Source organism: Barbus barbus (genome assembly GCF_936440315.1).
Source record: "Barbus barbus genome assembly, chromosome: 11".
Classification (NCBI taxonomy): Eukaryota; Metazoa; Chordata; class Actinopteri; order Cypriniformes; family Cyprinidae; genus Barbus; species Barbus barbus.
This window is the reverse complement of record NC_136739.1, coordinates 4,264,682-4,282,378: the sequence shown is the minus strand read 5'-3', so window position 1 is coordinate 4,282,378 and position 17,697 is coordinate 4,264,682. Positions and strand designations below refer to the sequence as shown.

The window sequence follows — 17,697 nt, the reverse complement described above, 5'->3', positions numbered from 1 at the left end:
ATGAGCATCTTTTCAGATTGAGAAGAAATTTTGCACATGCAATCTGCAATATGATAACTGATGTATGCATTTTTCATTATGATGGCTATTGTGGGTATTCATGAAAGTAAATATACTTTTGTGCATTATAAAAAAAATAAAAGGGCATACATTTACAATGCATGTAAAATTGCTTCTTTAAAAATGTTTCTCATGATGTTTGTTCATCTTTCCAGATTAACCAACAGAGGTCTTGGAGATGCAAATAAAGTTATTTATTTCAGCAAAGCCACATCAAAAATGACATTAAATATGTCACAAAATATTTCTATTTCAAAAAACTGTTCCTCTGAACTTCCTATTCCTTAAAGAATCCTGAACAATATGCATTACTGTTTGTACAACGATATTAAGAAGCACGACTGTTTTTATCCTTGATAATAATACAAATATAATAATGATAATAATAATAAAAATAAGCATATTAGAATGATTTCGAAAAGATCCATCACCATACGACACTGAAAACTGGAGTAATGATGCTGAAAATTCCGTTTTGCGGTCACAATATAATATTATTTTTTACAACTAATAGCTATTTTTTTAGATGCTTAAACAAATCTAAATTATGTCACTGCAAACCCTGTGTGCATATCTTTCTTCTTTGGAAAACAAAATCATTTATTTGTTCGTCCCCCTATAGTCATCGGGTCATCCAGTCTAATTGTGGATCCCACTGCCTTGGACAAACATTGACGAAAACAACCTTCTTCAAAAAACCTTTTGTTCCTAAAAATAAAGAAAATCATACAGGTTTGAATAAAAATGAAAAGGCATGAGGATGAGCAACTGATGACAGAATGTTTATTTTGGGGTAAACTATCCCTTTAAGAACATGGTAATGAATACTTCAATCCCTCACTGCCTCATTTTGATTCAGTGTACTCTGACTCAGATCCACGTATTTGTTTCTGAGTCTGTGTGTGCTGTGGTGTGCGATACAGTGAGGATTCTGCATTGCGTTTATAGGTGGATGAGTAGATTGTCCCGAGGCTTGAGCTTAACCGTGATAAATAATCCTGTCATATTCATTAGTGCTGGGCCAGAGACAACCACACACCTCAGGCTACACACCCCACTTCATTCATAAAGACCATGATGACAGAGAAGAAAAATACTGTACTCAAAGGATCAAATCATCCAAGAACTTCTCCATCTCATGTCACACATTTATAAAAACCAACAGCTCATGAATGGCTTGATGGAGGCGCTGGAGTTTGTGAATGGGCTCTTTGTGACTCGCAGCCTCGGGAAGTCAAGGCGTCTTTGGAAGAGACGTGCTGGATGGAGGGTACACATGACTCCACATCATAAGCAAACACAAAGCCGCATTTATCCAAGGCTTCACTTCTTTATTTACCCACAAGTCAACAGAAAATCAACACACGTGCGCTCGGACAAAGACCTGGCACAGGGTGCAAGAAAAGGGCAATTTGTGTGTTGTTTGCTCTGGGCAGTGCAAACAGAAATGAGCATCAAATATCTTGAGCATCAAATCAGCATGAATTATTTCTGACGGATCATGACACTGAAAAACACCTGTAGAAAACTGTGTAAAACATACTAATTCATGGGAAAAATAATTTTACCACCTCCAAACTTTGAAAATTTAAAACATTAATGAGAGAAATAACTTTGACAGAAACATCTCATTTAAGATTATTTATTGTAAAATAATAATAACAATAACAATAATAATAATTTTGGATTTTCTTTAAGGTAATGTCCAATCATTTGTCTAATAACAAGGTTGATTTCAGCAATACTTTTATTTATTTATTTATTTATGTATGTATGTATTTTTGAGATGCTAAAATGTCTAAATTAAAACAAAAGATAATTTTGGACAATGTTTATTTTTTCCTCCATATATTCATTGGGTCATCCAATGTAATTTTGGACCTCATTGCCTTGGGCAACCATTGACAAAAACAACCTTCTTCTTAAAAAAAAAATCTTTTTTTTTTTAAAGACACACACACACACAAAGATTTTGAATCTTGCAACAATGTCTGTTGAAACGACTGTTCCTTTGATAGACAGATGGCTTCAGATTTAGGCTTGTTTTTGAGGCAGTGAATCAACAGACAAGTATCAATACTGACATTTTTACAAATATAATGTGACAGGGGCATGAATAAGCAGAGTGAGACAAACAATCAGATTGTGTTTAAGGATATGTGTTACACATATTTAGATATAGACAAACATCAGCAAATAAGAGCACTCAAAAACACAAATAAACAAGCTTCTACAACTCTCGGCACACACACAAAGACATATATGAACAGCTTGAATGTCAAAGCAAACACACACAAAATGCTGACAGAGCACCCCCTATGAAAGGCCATGAAAATTGACCTCCGTGTCAGACAACCTCCAGCTCGAAAGCCCAAAATTTCCATCACAATCGTCTGGCCTTCGTCTGCCTGCATCCCATCGGCAGCCTCTCACCCTGTCTGGCCCGCTGTAGCATTATTGTGATGCTAATACACACACGTACACACTTACACTAAAACAAACCACGCACATGGCAGCCATGCGCTCACAGAAAAACACAGCACATCATCGGAATGTGAGAATGGACACCACAGATCGACTCTAATAATGGGAAAGCATATGGCTCACAGAGACCATTTGCTGCGAAAGAGAAAAGTATCACTTTATGCAAATGAGCAGGTGACACATGTGACTACAAATAGTTAAGAAGACACTGGCACACAGTAGATCCTTCTTGCTCTTCTAAAAGGCTCTCGAAAATAGCAATGTTATGTTATCAGAAGACTATGTGCTTCATTGCATGTAGTCAAAACAATATTTATAATCACGGGAGAATCTGAGCTATTTTATCCCCAGTCTAAACACAAATGTCTGGGTCATTTAATCCAGAGTCAACACGAGCTGCTGTCTGGGAGCTAAAATGTTCTGAGGATAAAGTGTCCATAGTCCCTCTCTCTTGTACGCTCTCTCTTTCTGAAAGATTCATGATGTTTACAGCCAGGTAGTGGAAACTTACAGTGTCATGTGACCAGCAGCGTCCTGATTCATTATCACACTGGAATGTTACCGTAATCCTTTTATCCTTTACCGAGCGAGAGAGAAAGAGCAATGTGTGATCTAATGAAAGCACACTGAATTACACTGCTCAGAAAAACAGTGGGGAAGGAGATTGGAGAATTAGACACTTAAGTAAATCTAAAATGATAAAACAGTGAGAAAGACACTCAGGAGAAAAGAGCAGCAATGAGGAATAGCTCAAAGGGCCTGTTCACACAGAAAGTGTTTTTTCATTCCACTGTGCTACTTTTCCATTGTTTTTCCATGTAAACATGGGCTAGATGGATGTGTTTAAACTTTGGGCTCAGATCTCGTGTTTAACGCATGACACCAGGTTATATATAAATGCACAGATTAGACGTGCCGGTATTCGGTAATGCGATATCTCACGATAATGAACATGCACTATTATTGTTATCGTGGGCACATCAAAACACTGAATAATTATTTATTACAAATTATTCAGATTTTTTTTTATGCATTTTAAGAATACTTTTCCCATCAACTGGTCACAATGCACAACACTGCTGTATGCATATGCACTCTGATGTAAACAAGCACGGATGAGAAGCACATGGCGGAACGCGTGAGAGAAGCTCTGGATGAAAACGCACATTCACTATCCGACAGCAGATGGCGCTGGACAGCAGAAATGCAGCTGTTACCCCGGAAACCCTGTAATCAAAGCACTTTCTGAAATGTGTTTAAATGATTTAAATAGACGTTCAGATTTTTGTATTCACTATGGTGTTCATCACAGCGCCAAATACTTAGACTTAATTGGCCATTTATTTACAATTATTTACATTGTAATCTGGACTACAACATACCCAATATATTGTTAGAAAATGGTTTGATTCTTTGTTCGGTCACACTTTGCATTAAGGCTCCATTAGCGGACATTAGTTAATTCATTAGTTGACATAAACTGCTAATTAAAAAATCTTCTAAACATTCACTAATCTTAATTTCAATATTTAATTAATCAAAAGTTGCAACTGTGTTATTTAATGAACTCGAGCTAACATGAACTAACAGCTGAATTTTTTAAAAATATGATTAACTTCTGTAGCAAATGTAGCTATAGCTCATTGTATTAATTCATTAACAAAGGTTTTACTTTATACATTTTTTTGTGTATTGATTTATTGTATTTTAATGTTCCGTTTTTTTGTTATCAAAACAGTTATTAAACCTGTTATACTGTATTATGACCACACGTTTTTGCAACTAAATTTTAATATTGCGATAATACCGTATACCGTGATAAAAGGTTTCGCAATTAATCGCATCATGAAAATTTTATGCCGTCATATGGCTAGCACAGATCAAATTCTATAATTATCAAGTTCTATTGTTATTGTTATTATTATTATTATATTTAAACAATAAATATTGTGTTGTAGATTCACTGTAAAATAAAAAAAATGTAAGAAAGACTATTTAAGAAAAATATATAATTCATAATAGCAATACTACTACTACTATATTATTATTATTACAGATCAAAAAATATATTGTACAGTAATTTCACTGTAAAATAAAATTGACTTTGATATGTCCTCCCTAAAATTCCTGTTCCCATAGAAAATACATAAACACTGGAACTGTTTCTGAAAAATAAGTAAAGTGACACTGAAAACTAAAAACAAAAAGAAAACTAAAGCAAACTAATAAACCCTTCTGTGAACTTCGGACAAAAGTTATGTTTGAAAGGGGATGACAGAGGGATGAAATGAGAGAAAAAGCATCAAAGATGGAGTGGGAACTTGGATTCCTCTCCAGCCCTAAAATAAAGTCTGGTTTGTGCAAAGAGAGGGAACAGCCTATTCTATGGGTGTCAGTATGACATGAAGATGAGGCACTGTGTTCCCGAGGAAGATGAAGCCAAAGTCACACTGAACCCTTGCTTGACAGAAGGAACAGCCTGCTCCTCTTTCATTTTCACTCGCACTTTTATCTTCTTCTTTCACATTCTGAAAAAGCGCATGGAAGATTTCTTGAAATTACAATTTGCCCTCTTTTTCAATCCAATTTCCAGTCTTTCTCTTTGATGATTTATCCCATTTCTCTCTCTTCCAGTCATGTGAAGTTGAGCTGAGATCAGGGTGACCCATCCAAGAGCACGTCATCGTCTCCAAAACTGCCCCATTCTCACTCCATCAGAAAAATGGCCACTCAAAAAACCATTTCCCACTGAGGCCTATGAGCATTAATCATGGAGTGAATCCAGTGTCACACCCTAGACGCTGCTCTTAGCACACACACGGTATATACTTTTTGCCTAACCTCAGCTGATCTGAAAGTCCATCTCAAGCATATAGCGCGAGTCAGGCAGACACCTGTCAGCGTCTGAGAAAGTGCACTTACGATATATTTCCAGCAGGAATGCCGCTTTACCTCATTTGTCCTGGAGGCAGAAATCGATTGGAAAAACCTCTTGCGCCGAGCGTATAGAAACATAAATATATGTCCACAGAAATAGAGTTTAAAAGACGTCTTGACCTCAGTTAGTATCCACGTAATATGGTTCTCATGGGAAACATACTAGGATATGAACTGCATGATTTAAAACTAGACAACAGAAAAAGCAAAACCTGCTACATTTTCAACATATTAAATTGACCTAACATTAAGTAAGTAAAAGTAAATAAATAAATAAATATTATTATTATTTATTTTTTAAATGATCATATTACATATTAATACAATATAATGTTTTATTCTACAACAAGTTTATTATTCTGCTGAGCACTGATTATGTCTAAAATATGATATTCTATTGTAGTTTGATTTAATTGATTAGTTCATTTTTATAAAACAAATACAATAAAACTATAATATTGTTAAGTATTATTAATATTTAAAATAACATAATAATATAATATAATTCCTGATGCTCACCAGTCTTCAGTGTCACATGATCCTTCAGAAACCACTCTAATATGCTGAAGAAACATTTCTTATGAAAGTTGAAAATATATACTTTTTGTGGAAACCATCATTTTTCCAGGATGCTTTGATGAATAGAAAGTTCAAAAGAACAGCATTTATGTAATCTTTTGTAACATTATAAATGTCTTTACTGTCAATTTAATTCACTCTAGTTGAATAAAAATATTAATTTCTTTAAAATAAAATTAAATAACATTTATATATAATATATTTTATAATATTTTATTTAACACATGTACAAGTTCTTATTTAAAGAACATGTGGTTTACTGCTTACAAACAGTAATGGGGCACCTATTTGAACCATATCTTACTGTGGAAAGTGCCTTTCAATCACATCAATGCCCAGTTGAAGAGCTGAGGATCTCACCTGCTCAGGAAGCTGGTGAAAGACAGGCGGACCGGGTATCCATACCGGATCATGCGGACCATATCCAGAACCCCTACGTACTGGAGCTGTGAGGACACGTGGAAGCTGTCAAACACATCAGGCTTTCCGGCATTGTTGGGCCTGACGCACTGAACAAAGTGAGGCGTACACGCTTGCAGCTTACTGGTGATCTCACACAGAGAGTTCTGGAACGAGAGAGCGGCAGGAAAAGACAGGTAAGGCTGTTGTTTGTTATGTTACATTCAGATTTATCTCAATGACACCTATTTGCTTCCATTTTTGAAGCAACATGAGTCATGGTACATCCTCCTCTCACCATCTGTCACCACTTACAAGAAAGCCCAGACAGAACCTTTTTATTTGTGCAATGTCTGCACTAAAAGCCTATACAATAGATTTAAAGAAATAGTTCAGTCAAAAAATAAAATGATGTCGTCATTTACACACTGTTGTCATGTTGTTTAAAACTGGTATGACTTTTTTTCTTTTGAAGAGAGGAGATACAGGCAAAAAGAAAAAAATACAGGAAAAAGAGATACAGGAAAAATACAGACAACTCTTTTCCATATAATGTAAGTGAATGGGGACTGGAGCGGTTACAATATCAAAAAGCATAAAGAAAGTACCATACAAGTCGTGTATGAGACTCACATCTTCAGATGACTTGAAATATAGTGCATAGGTTATATAGACATTTATTTATTTTTTGCTTTTTGTCACTTTTAAAAGCCCAGCTTCACATTAAGAACCTGTATAAGAAAAATAAGAGTGACCAGTACACCTCATAATTTCTCAGGTCAGTTTTATATATTATGGAGGTCAAACTTCAAACTTGCGTATTTGGAAGATGCTTTTTACCCAAAGCACTGAACACTGCCTTCAAGGTACACTTTTTTTTTTTTCTTTCTAAATTAGTTTATGCATTCGTTGGGAATTGAACACATGACAATAGCGCTGCTAGTTCCAGGTTTGCAACAAGACAGTCATTAAATGTTCATTTTAGGGTAAATATGTTTCCTTAATTAAGTAAAAAAAAAGTGTTATGCCCTTATTAAGTATTCTTTATTTTGGACATAAAAGCTTAGATTATGCATACAACCAAACATGTAGCCTCTCAAAGAATACTGCATTTGACACCACAGAAGCACGTATGTGATCTAGAAAGTTTCATCCTTGTCCAAGTGATAAAAACGTCTTGTTATTAACTCTTGAATGACCAGCATTGATCAAAACTAACTTTTATTCATAATTTTTTAGTCACGTAAGCATGGAGACCTGGAGAGTAGGGATGCTCCGATCAGGATTTTTGCAGCCGATACCGAGTACCGATTTCTTGTCATGGTGATTGGCCGATACCGATTCTGATGCTTCAGGCTTTATAAAACATGTAATAATGTTATATAAATAATTACAAAAAATATTCCTTATACAGTGAAAAATTAGCCACGCATTCATCATATCATCATGCGACAACAAATAGTGAATTTTTCATTGTTTCTTGAAACGTCATAGTGTTTCCACACCGGCGATGACATTAATGCGGCGCCAAAACATTTATGTCCTCACGCGTTGACGTCATCAAATTGCGATCGGTTCGTGAGATCGGCCAAGTGTAGTGAGTACCGATCAAGTCATAAAATGTGATTATCGGCCGATCGATTGGAGCATCCCTACTGGAGAGTAAAACATAACACAGCATAGGCCTATCAATACAGCACCCTCTGCAGTATTTCAATCAATAAAAACAGTAAGAAATTCTAAAACACTACACGCTAACATGAGTACTAATTGATATAACAAGATCAATTCGATATACACCTTATTAATAAAAGTAACAGGAAGCCGATGAGCCCAGAACATGAATACAATGAGCTAAACTGCATGTTAAGCATTTTCTTTGCAATGTTTTTCTATGGGAAAACAATTAATGTGGAAGTTACCACCTTGCATCCATATTGTGGTCACCATAGTGTTCAGTGCAAACCTGATAAAAAAAAAATGTAATAAAATAAAAAAAAAACCTGGCAGTCAGCAGAGAAAAGCCTTGTTTTGCCCTCCAGGTGGGTGTAAGGTTTACAGAACCTCAAACACTTTGAGATACGGACAATACAGACATCTGTTTCTACATCTCATTGAGAGAATATGTGGGAAAATATCTCTCTCACCTATGCATTAGTTCCTTTTCATACCCTTCCTTTCCCTTAAACATCATCCCTCCACTTTGCTCACTCAGAATGGTCAACAGTATAATATAATATTTTACATGAATGCAAGTGATATTCATTGTCATGTTTGGTATCATTTGAATTGTCTCAGGGCGACTCGTACAATGTTCTCAATCTTACAAGAAGCAGACTAAAAGAAAATAAAGATCTTAAGAGTTTAGGTTTATTTCACTCACTGTAGAGGGTGTGCCATTTCCCAGGGTCTTTCATGTAAATTACCAACTTTAAGGAAATGTTGCAAAAAGATCAGGGCGCTTCTGTAAATCCCAAAGTATACTTCACTTTTTACGCGTATGCGAGGGACAGTGTAGGGTGCGTGTGACGCGAAATTCGTCATCAGAACAATGTGCGAGTACTGTACGTGCACCACCCGATTTTTGTTACCGTGCATACTTTGTACTCGCAGGTCACACATGTCCATTGAAGTTATTTTGCAATAATCAGTTTTTCAACAAGGTGGCAACACTGTCCCGGGCCATTGTTTCATAGTAGAAAATGAAACTAAAGAAATGGAACAACAGCAACAAAATAGCGGAGACTGCAACAACAGTTCAAAAATATGTGTTATCAGTCATAACATAACGGGGGAAATAGAGCAGACACTGGACACGGATAAATCTTTCTAGAGCGCGTGCGTCTGCATTCGTGCACATCATCAAATGGAGTATACTTTGAAAGGCTACGTGTTCGTCTGTATGCATACCCTAGTATACGCATACAAAAATTAAGTATACTTGGGGCTTAAGCCAGATGAGCCCGTAGAGTGTGTCCATACACTCCACACTATGTATTTTTCTTAAATCTGGTATGCACCATTTACTCTTAGATTTATCTTTGAGAACTTGATGTTTTGTAATGATTTGATTTGGCTATGTAATTGGCATAATACATATTTAAATAACTGATAATAAATTATTACATATGAATTTATTCTGATTTACTCAGAGATTATTGGCTCTAATTATCTCAAATCTATAACACCACAAATCTATGCTCAGGTTAGTAACAGATTAAAATGATGTTTTAGAACTCCGACTGCCGCATTGGCATTAGTTATGTATACTAAGACTGTAGAGGCTGTATTGGGTTTTTCTGTTTAGAGCAACAGTGTGTTGTTGACCAACCTACATTCGGGTCAGCCTCAACCTCTGATTATTGCAATATTATTCTAAGTAAATGTACATGAGAAATCATGGAATGGTTATATAAAGTTACAATTTGAGGAAGTTAAGTTGGTCAACTTGGTTCTAGGGTAATGGTCATATAGTCTTACCTTAACTAAGTGTGTACAGATCTATGGTTACTAAATAATGTATTCTAGAATGAGCAAAGTATGGCACGGGTTGTCTAGAATATTACTCAATCGCCTCTGTCTAGTGACCAAGACTGACGAGTTTGTGAGTATGAGATCTGTATACGGCGGGTACAGGACTCAAAGTGTTATAGGAATAAGATTAAAAAAGACAGATTAAAGAGTTAGAATAATTATCTAGATATTTAGATAAATTATCTTATAAATGATCAATAATAATTGTCATTCTAACCTAAATTCAAGGTCATAATAAAATTTAGTCAGATTAGAATTTAACTTAAATTAAATAACCGAACACGCAGGAAAACTTCATCCACCATTATCTTCATTGGGCCAATTGCATGGACCTTATATGGATATTTTTATAAGAGTGTGATGTCACATGAAAACTATTAATTGATGTTACATAATTGATGTTTCTCTTTCGAAACAATGTGTTGCCACCTTATGGCCAAACTCAGTAGTGCAAAATAAATTATTTATTTTATTTATTTTTTATTTAGTCATTTAGCAGACACTTTTATCCAAAGCGACTTACAAATAAATGTAAGGCGTATGTACGAGCTGAGCATAAAATCACATTGCATCCACTGTACGAATACCATAGCATACGTATAAAAACCGGCATTTTTAATAAGCAAAAATGCAAGGGGTGAGGGATGTGTAGACCATATTTCAAATGGAAATATGCAGACGTTTCTGTGGAGCCTTGCACATGCAGAATCCATGTGGGCGTACTTGTACTTACGAGGCACAAGCCGAAAAAAGCTGGCTCTGAATGATGATGTCATAGGCCAAGGAGCCTGTGCTGAGTCAGCACGGCCGGCAATGAGCCTGCCATCGTCATGTGACATTTCTACTGACGCCAGCCGACAGAAAAGAGATGGGGAAAGACGGCGCCGCAGGCTGTAATACATACAATCACCCATTCAAAGGAATAAACTAAAAAAGCTGCCAATTACAACCGTTCCATCTTTCCATGAGGGCAGACGCTAATGAAAAACACATTAGACTAGATGTTATTTATTATTGTTGAAGGATTTCACATCTTTTCTACCGCTCTCGTCTGGGAGCTATTTAGTCGTAGATAAATAACGTGTGTGTTTGTGTGAGCGCCGTGCATTGAGTGTGCTTCATGATGTAATCAGCCCTGAACAGAGAGGACAGATTAGAGAGCAACACTGTGTGCTCTTCTCATAAACCCCTGCACAACCCCTTACATGCCGTGGTGCAGAAATCAGGTCACGCAGTGTAGAACGTGTGAACAAAAGTACATTCTGTACATACATGTACCTGTATAGCACTGGCATGAGAATGAGGTCAGGACAAAAGCAAGAGCACGTGTGAATTGCGCAAGAATGTGACGTTACTTTAATAGATGGGTGTGTTACAAAGAGCCAATTGCAGTGGTAAAAGGAGCCGTGTGTGAGTGTAGGGATGAGAATCGAAGGGAACTGAATGATTTTCTGTAAGCCTCTGCATTTTGCACTCAATATATGGTCACACTTTTTTTCTCGCCATTAACAAACCATATATATATGTGTGTGTATATATATATTACAGGTGTAACGGTACACAAATATGACAGTTCGGTACGTATCTTGGTTTTAACGTGATTTCGGTACAGCAGAGGGAAAAATTAAACTTATTTTTTTTTTTTTTAATAAACAGTGGTTTACTGAACAAGTTGCTCTTTCTTTAAATAAATGCAGTTATAGTTTAAATTTAGTGAAAAATCGACCTCAGCTTAAAACTATAGGGAGCCCTTTTACATTATAAAGGTCACAATTAGGCCTAACAACTTAACCCAGACTTAAATTTAATTACTATTTATTTTTAAATAGATGATCAACACTCAACTTTACAAAAAAAAAAAAAAAAAAAAAAAAAATTGTATGCAAACATGTAAATTGCACATAATGCAGTTTTTAAATTAACTTTAATTTTAATTAAACTTTAAACTTTTAATTAAAATAAAAAAAAATGTCTAGGCTATTTGTTAAAATATATTAAATTACACACTGGCTGATTAAGTTAAACATACATTAAATAATTAAGACTAACAGGTTTAGTAAAGTATAATGAGTATATGGTGTAATATTTTGCGAAATGCTCCTCTCTAGACTTAACTTCTCTAGTGAACTAACAAGCTCTGGACACTGATGACTTGCTGAGGTAAAATAAATGCTACGTGCCATTTTTTTTCCCACTGTTTTGTTGATGTCTTTTCGTGAGTGAAACACTGATTGAGCAATTATATGAGGCATGAGATGTTCAGTCATGTTTATTCGTGTTAAAACTAGTAGTACAGAGGAAGGAATGATCGCGTTCACTCGCGTTCTGCTCCGCACATGTCTGCAGCACGTCACGGCTCAGACACAGTCGGGAACCGGAGCTGATCGCGGCTTGTGTCGGGTTTATACCAGCACGTTTCTGAAACATCCCAGAAGCGGCTCTCCAAGGAGTTTATACAGCGATCTGTCATGCCACGTTACGACCGTGTCTTTTGGTAAATATTTTTTGCTGTATTGTATTGCTTGTTTTCTTTTTTTCTTTTCCCTTTTGCTCTCCTTTGCTCTCTCTCATAGGTTGCATGATGCTGTGGTGTCGGCGTATAATTGGTCGAAAATAATTTTTCTGAAAATAATTCAGCAGAGGCAGGGATGCAAAAACCAGAGGGGTGGAAATCCCCCCCATCCCCCCCGACAAATCGCACCCTATATATATATATATATATATATATACACATACATACATACATATATACAATTTATTGTGTCATTACTGAATAAAAGCATCAAATTATATAAATACTGAACCCACACTTTTGACAATAGATGAGAGATAAATTAAACATTAATTTACAAAAACCTTAATCAACTAAATTATGTCATAAATCTAACACACTGTATCATGTACGATTATTTGAATGTTAAATAATGTTTAATATTTCATTTTATGAAAAATTGTAATCAGTTTTGCTAAAATAACCAGAATTCCTCACAACAGGCATCTCTAGATGTCAGATCATGGTGTATTGAATCCAGCAGTGAGCTGTTCTCTCCCACAGTAACAGTGAGCCTGCTGTTCATTCATACAGAATACACAATCACCCACCCTAATCACGAAAACATCAGCAGGCCAAAATCCTTCCTCCCCACCAACCACACTGGGCCTATGAGACTGGCACAACACTACAACACTTCTTCTAAAGCCTGGTGTTCAAACCACAAACACGTGCCTTTGAGACGTCTTACTGGCAGATCTATAATGTTTAGATGTCAGGCAACTTTTTGGTTCTGTGAGTCTGCAGGCTTTTTTAGGAGGTCCAATGCATCTGGAAACAGGAAGTTAAAGGGATAGTTCAGCCAAAAATTAAAATGTGATGTTTATCTGCTTACTCCAAGGGCATCCAAGATTTTTCTTCAGTAAAACACAAACGGAGATTTTTAACTCAAGCCGTTGCAGTCTGTCAGACAAAACCAAATTAAACACTGTGGCTCGTGACACGCCGGCTGTTGTGTGAACGAGCTTAGGACAGTTGGACTGTGCAGCAGATCAGAGGTAAAAAAAACAATATAAATACTGTTCAGTTTCTTGCACAGACCGATCATTTCGTGTATTTAGACCTCAATGTATCGTCACGAGCCGCAGGGTTTAATTTGGTTTTGTCTGTGTATGTTTTTTTTCTCTCAAAGCTGTAAGTCCCATTGACTCACATACTGCAACGGTTTGAGTTAAAACATTTTGTTTGTGTTCTACTGAAGAAACAAAGTCACCTACATCTTGGATGCCCTTGGGGTAAGCAGATAAACATCAAATACATTTTTTTGGGTGAACTATCCCTTTAGATCCACAGAGCACAATGAGCATCTGGATGGGCCGGGTTGGCTCAGGTCAGGTTGGTTTGGGAGCTGGCAGTGGATCTAATGTGGACTTACCCTGAGCTGTACTGCCACAGTGACCGGTCCACAACGCTCCAGTCTCTGCAGGAAGGATGTCGCTCCCTTCTTCTTCAGGAGCTGCAGAGGGGGAAAAAAAAAACTGTAAGGCCTATTAATTAAATAAATAAATACATAAATATATAAATAAATAAAAGTGTGCAATTTTCATCTTTTTATTAATTTATTTAATTAGTTATTATTTATTTATTTTTTACTGTTTACTCCCTGGCACCTAACAAAAACTTTAAAGCCTAACACCATCCCCTGCCCCCCAAAAAAGAAAAAAGAATATTATATTTGATAAATCAGTTAGGCTCTATAGTTTAAATAATATGATAAACTGAGAATATGGAGTTTATACGCGAAGAGAGAGAGAAAAAAACAACAAAAAACACCTCAATTTTACTCAGAGGCCCAAACTGAATGAATGAATGATGTACATGCAGTTGCTGATATTTATATGGCCAGTGGGATGAAATTATGAGAGCTTGTAATGCAAATCAGTAAGATTTTATAACACTATAGCAGACTGCTTATGTAAAATGCACATAAATATCACTTGTCACTAGTGTTTCCCAATATGTCTAAAAATGATATTTCAATTCTTGATATTTCAAGTCGTTTTATTTAAGGGGGCAAAACATATAACGCAATGCTAAATGTTTGACAAGAAAGAGTCCAGATATTTTGTTGTATCGACTATTTTATGTTTTATAATCCTTAATCTTCCCTAAAATGTTTTGCTTACAGTGTGCTTGCGCTCTTTCTTTAAATTAAATGCCATTTGCTTTCATATTTCGCAAACGCAATGACACTGATGCATGTTTAAGAGTGGCTTTACTGTTAGCGAGGCTACTGTATACCAGGAGACAGTGGAGAGGGGAAGGAGGAGATGTGCTCTAGATGTGACTGTTCATCTTCATGCCCTTTTAAGATGATGTTGGCATGGCAACAGAGTTGTACGAGAGCTATGAATGAATCATGCAAATGCAAACAAACAAAAATACAACCACACAGTAATATACACACAGATTTCTGTATTTTCACCCAAATAGGAAATACTGACAACAATATGTCTGCTAAAGGTTGACTGTGTCTATGATTTTCCTTTGTCAACAGGTCATAATACAAAGCAGAGCAGGTCATCCTGATAACCCTGATGCAGGACGTCCCTACTTGAATCTCTACATGGATTGCATTTACGTCACTGGTGGAAAATAAGTTCAAATTGTCTAATGGATGTAGGTCACAACTATAAACTATAAACTTACACACATCATAGTTCTGCTACATGATCATTGTGCCCTTTTAACCCTGGAGGGGGTCTGTTCTGGGAAATAACGCACAGTAAGTCACTCTAGATTGAGGTGGTGATTTAATGATAGTTCACCTATGATTGTGTGTCTGATTTATTGTCTTGATTCCTTTGATTCATACAGCTTTCATTCGTTTTGTCAGGTTTCTTTCATGAATAGAAAGTTCAAAAGAACAGACTTAAAATTGAAATGATTTGTATATGGCTCAATGACAAAACATAATATTATAAGTTTGGTGCAGCTTTTTTTTCTCCTGTACATTAGAATTTGTCCTTTTCAATTAGTAATATTATTATTCTTTTAAAGTGTCGCCTTTTCATCACTAGTATCACTATTCTTCTGTGTTAGTACTGTGGTTCCTGTAGAGAGTAGAGCTGGGTAGCAACATCCACACAGTCTCCCTCATCTCACTGTAAAAAGTGTTGCTGACTTAACTTTAAAAGAAAATTGAGGAAACCCGTTGCCTTAAAATTAAGTAAATAATAATTTTAAAAAAGTTAAGTGACAATTGACAATTCACTTAACTTATACTTTTTTATTATTAATTACTTAATAATTTTAAGGCAACAGGTTTCCGGTCAACTTATCACTTTTTGCAGTGATAAGAAGCCTATTTATGAAATAAATTTAAAATTAAATTTAAATTTTTTTTGACTAAACTAAACATTTTAAGTCAGCAGAGTAACAAATAATTTTAAGTTGAAACAACTTTTTGAAACATTTTCTTTTACAGTGAGGTGATAATATGCCAATCCTCCACAGGTCCAAATCATTCCCAGGAAGCTATCAAGGTACGAGAAAGGACACTCAAACCTCTCTGTTGTCTGATTATTGTACTTAACGGTATAGTTGTTATTGTTCACAGCTGTTTGATTTATCGTTATGGTGTTTTACAATCCTCACATTCCTACATAATGCTTTCCTTTATCCGAGCAGATGCATACAGTAGGTCTGTATCATAGATATTTGCTTTGGCATGTCACATTTATTCTCTTCTAGACACACCATTTCTGAGGTTATATGTTGGGACTTCCACACTGAGTGTAACTCCATACAAATCCAGCATTCTCCTTCTATTTCACTCTTCAAAACACCTCTTTGTTTGCATAATTTCCGTCACATTTGGCTTTGGCTGCCCTAACTCCTTTTTACCATCTCCCAGATCTGAACGCCTAATAAATTCTATGTCCTTTGCCGATACGTCCTGTGGTAAGTTAATCAGGTCTGGGAATAATTCAGTAATTGCTTCTTGAATTGTCAAATCTGGTTCGGGTTGGATCACTTTAATCTGAACCAAAGACTATAGAATACCCAAGCCGTATCATTCGTATAGTTTTGAATGGGGGAACATGCAACGCTCAATATGGCCGCACTATCGAACGAAGCCCTGCCTTCTGAGCAAAAGAGCCAATCCCTAATCGGTAAAGTCAGCGCGTCACTGCAGCTGCTGTTAGAAGTCCCGGTTGCTATAGAAACAGTAAGCATTCTGAGACGCGCGCCTTGGACTGCGCATGCGCACTTGGCTGATCTAGCCTGAAAAATAAACTTTTTTAACGCTATTTGAGCAAAATAAACAACTTTTATGATACAGTTGTTGTAAGATTTCAGTTTTGATGTTTGGAGAATTTTGAGGCGTTTCAAAGATGGCCGCCGAGTGACATGACTTGCCTTAAAGGGACTTTGTTTGAACTTTCTGATAAGCATATGTAGATTGCTTTATGGCCCATCCACAGTAGTACAATCCGGCATCAGAGAACTGTACATTATCATGACATTTAATAACCATAAGCAGGGTTGCCAACTCTCACATATTTGTCACGAGACACATGCTTTCAGTCTCACGTTCTTACTCTGCCCAAGTAAATCTCACACCAAATTGGCAGCCCTGCTTACTATATGAAACAAAGTCTCAGATTACATATTTAGTAAGTTTTAAATACAAAATTCAAACAATAAATACAGTTTTGATGCACTTTATGTGGCGTAAATCGTAAAATGTAGCACTTCAGTCAACGCCAGAGCCACTGAAAAACAGTTGCGACATGCTCTGATCTCGCCGGCATCGCAGTGCTGTCAAGTGGTTCGTGGAGCTCTCAATAGTTCCAAACCAGTACTGAACAAAGCGCTGTAATAATACATTAGTACGTCGATGACATTTACAGTATCATTTTATTCTGGAGAGTAATGGGAGAGGTAACAACATTAATATGGTTTTCTTGTTTAACCCTAATACTTAGGGGTGTACTCACTTTTGTGGGTAACTATATTGGGGTAACTATCTGTTGTTTTCAGTACAGCTGGTGTTAGAATCAAAATATATTTTCCCAAGTGTCATATTAAAGCAATTAAAGGTGATATAATATTGTTAAAAAAAAATGCAGTTCAAACTGTGCAGTGTAAAAAGGGACAATTTGTTTTTTTCTTAGTCAAACAGCTGTTGTAGTGGAAAAAAAGGCCAG

General features: G+C 36.1%; 1 protein-coding gene across 1 annotated transcript in view; it reads right to left on the bottom strand.

Annotated features, from left to right (window-relative positions):
- Positions 1-17,697, bottom strand: part of LOC306876884 (unconventional myosin-XVI-like) — a gene marked incomplete at both ends in the record, with an annotated part of 162,128 nt that overhangs the window by 39,996 nt on the left and 104,435 nt on the right. The window contains 2 exons of the mRNA XM_079428326.1: positions 6,421-6,626; positions 13,920-14,000. Coding sequence (XP_079284452.1) covers positions 6,421-6,626; positions 13,920-14,000 — 287 coding nt within the window. The remainder of the gene's footprint in view (positions 1-6,420; positions 6,627-13,919; positions 14,001-17,697) is intronic.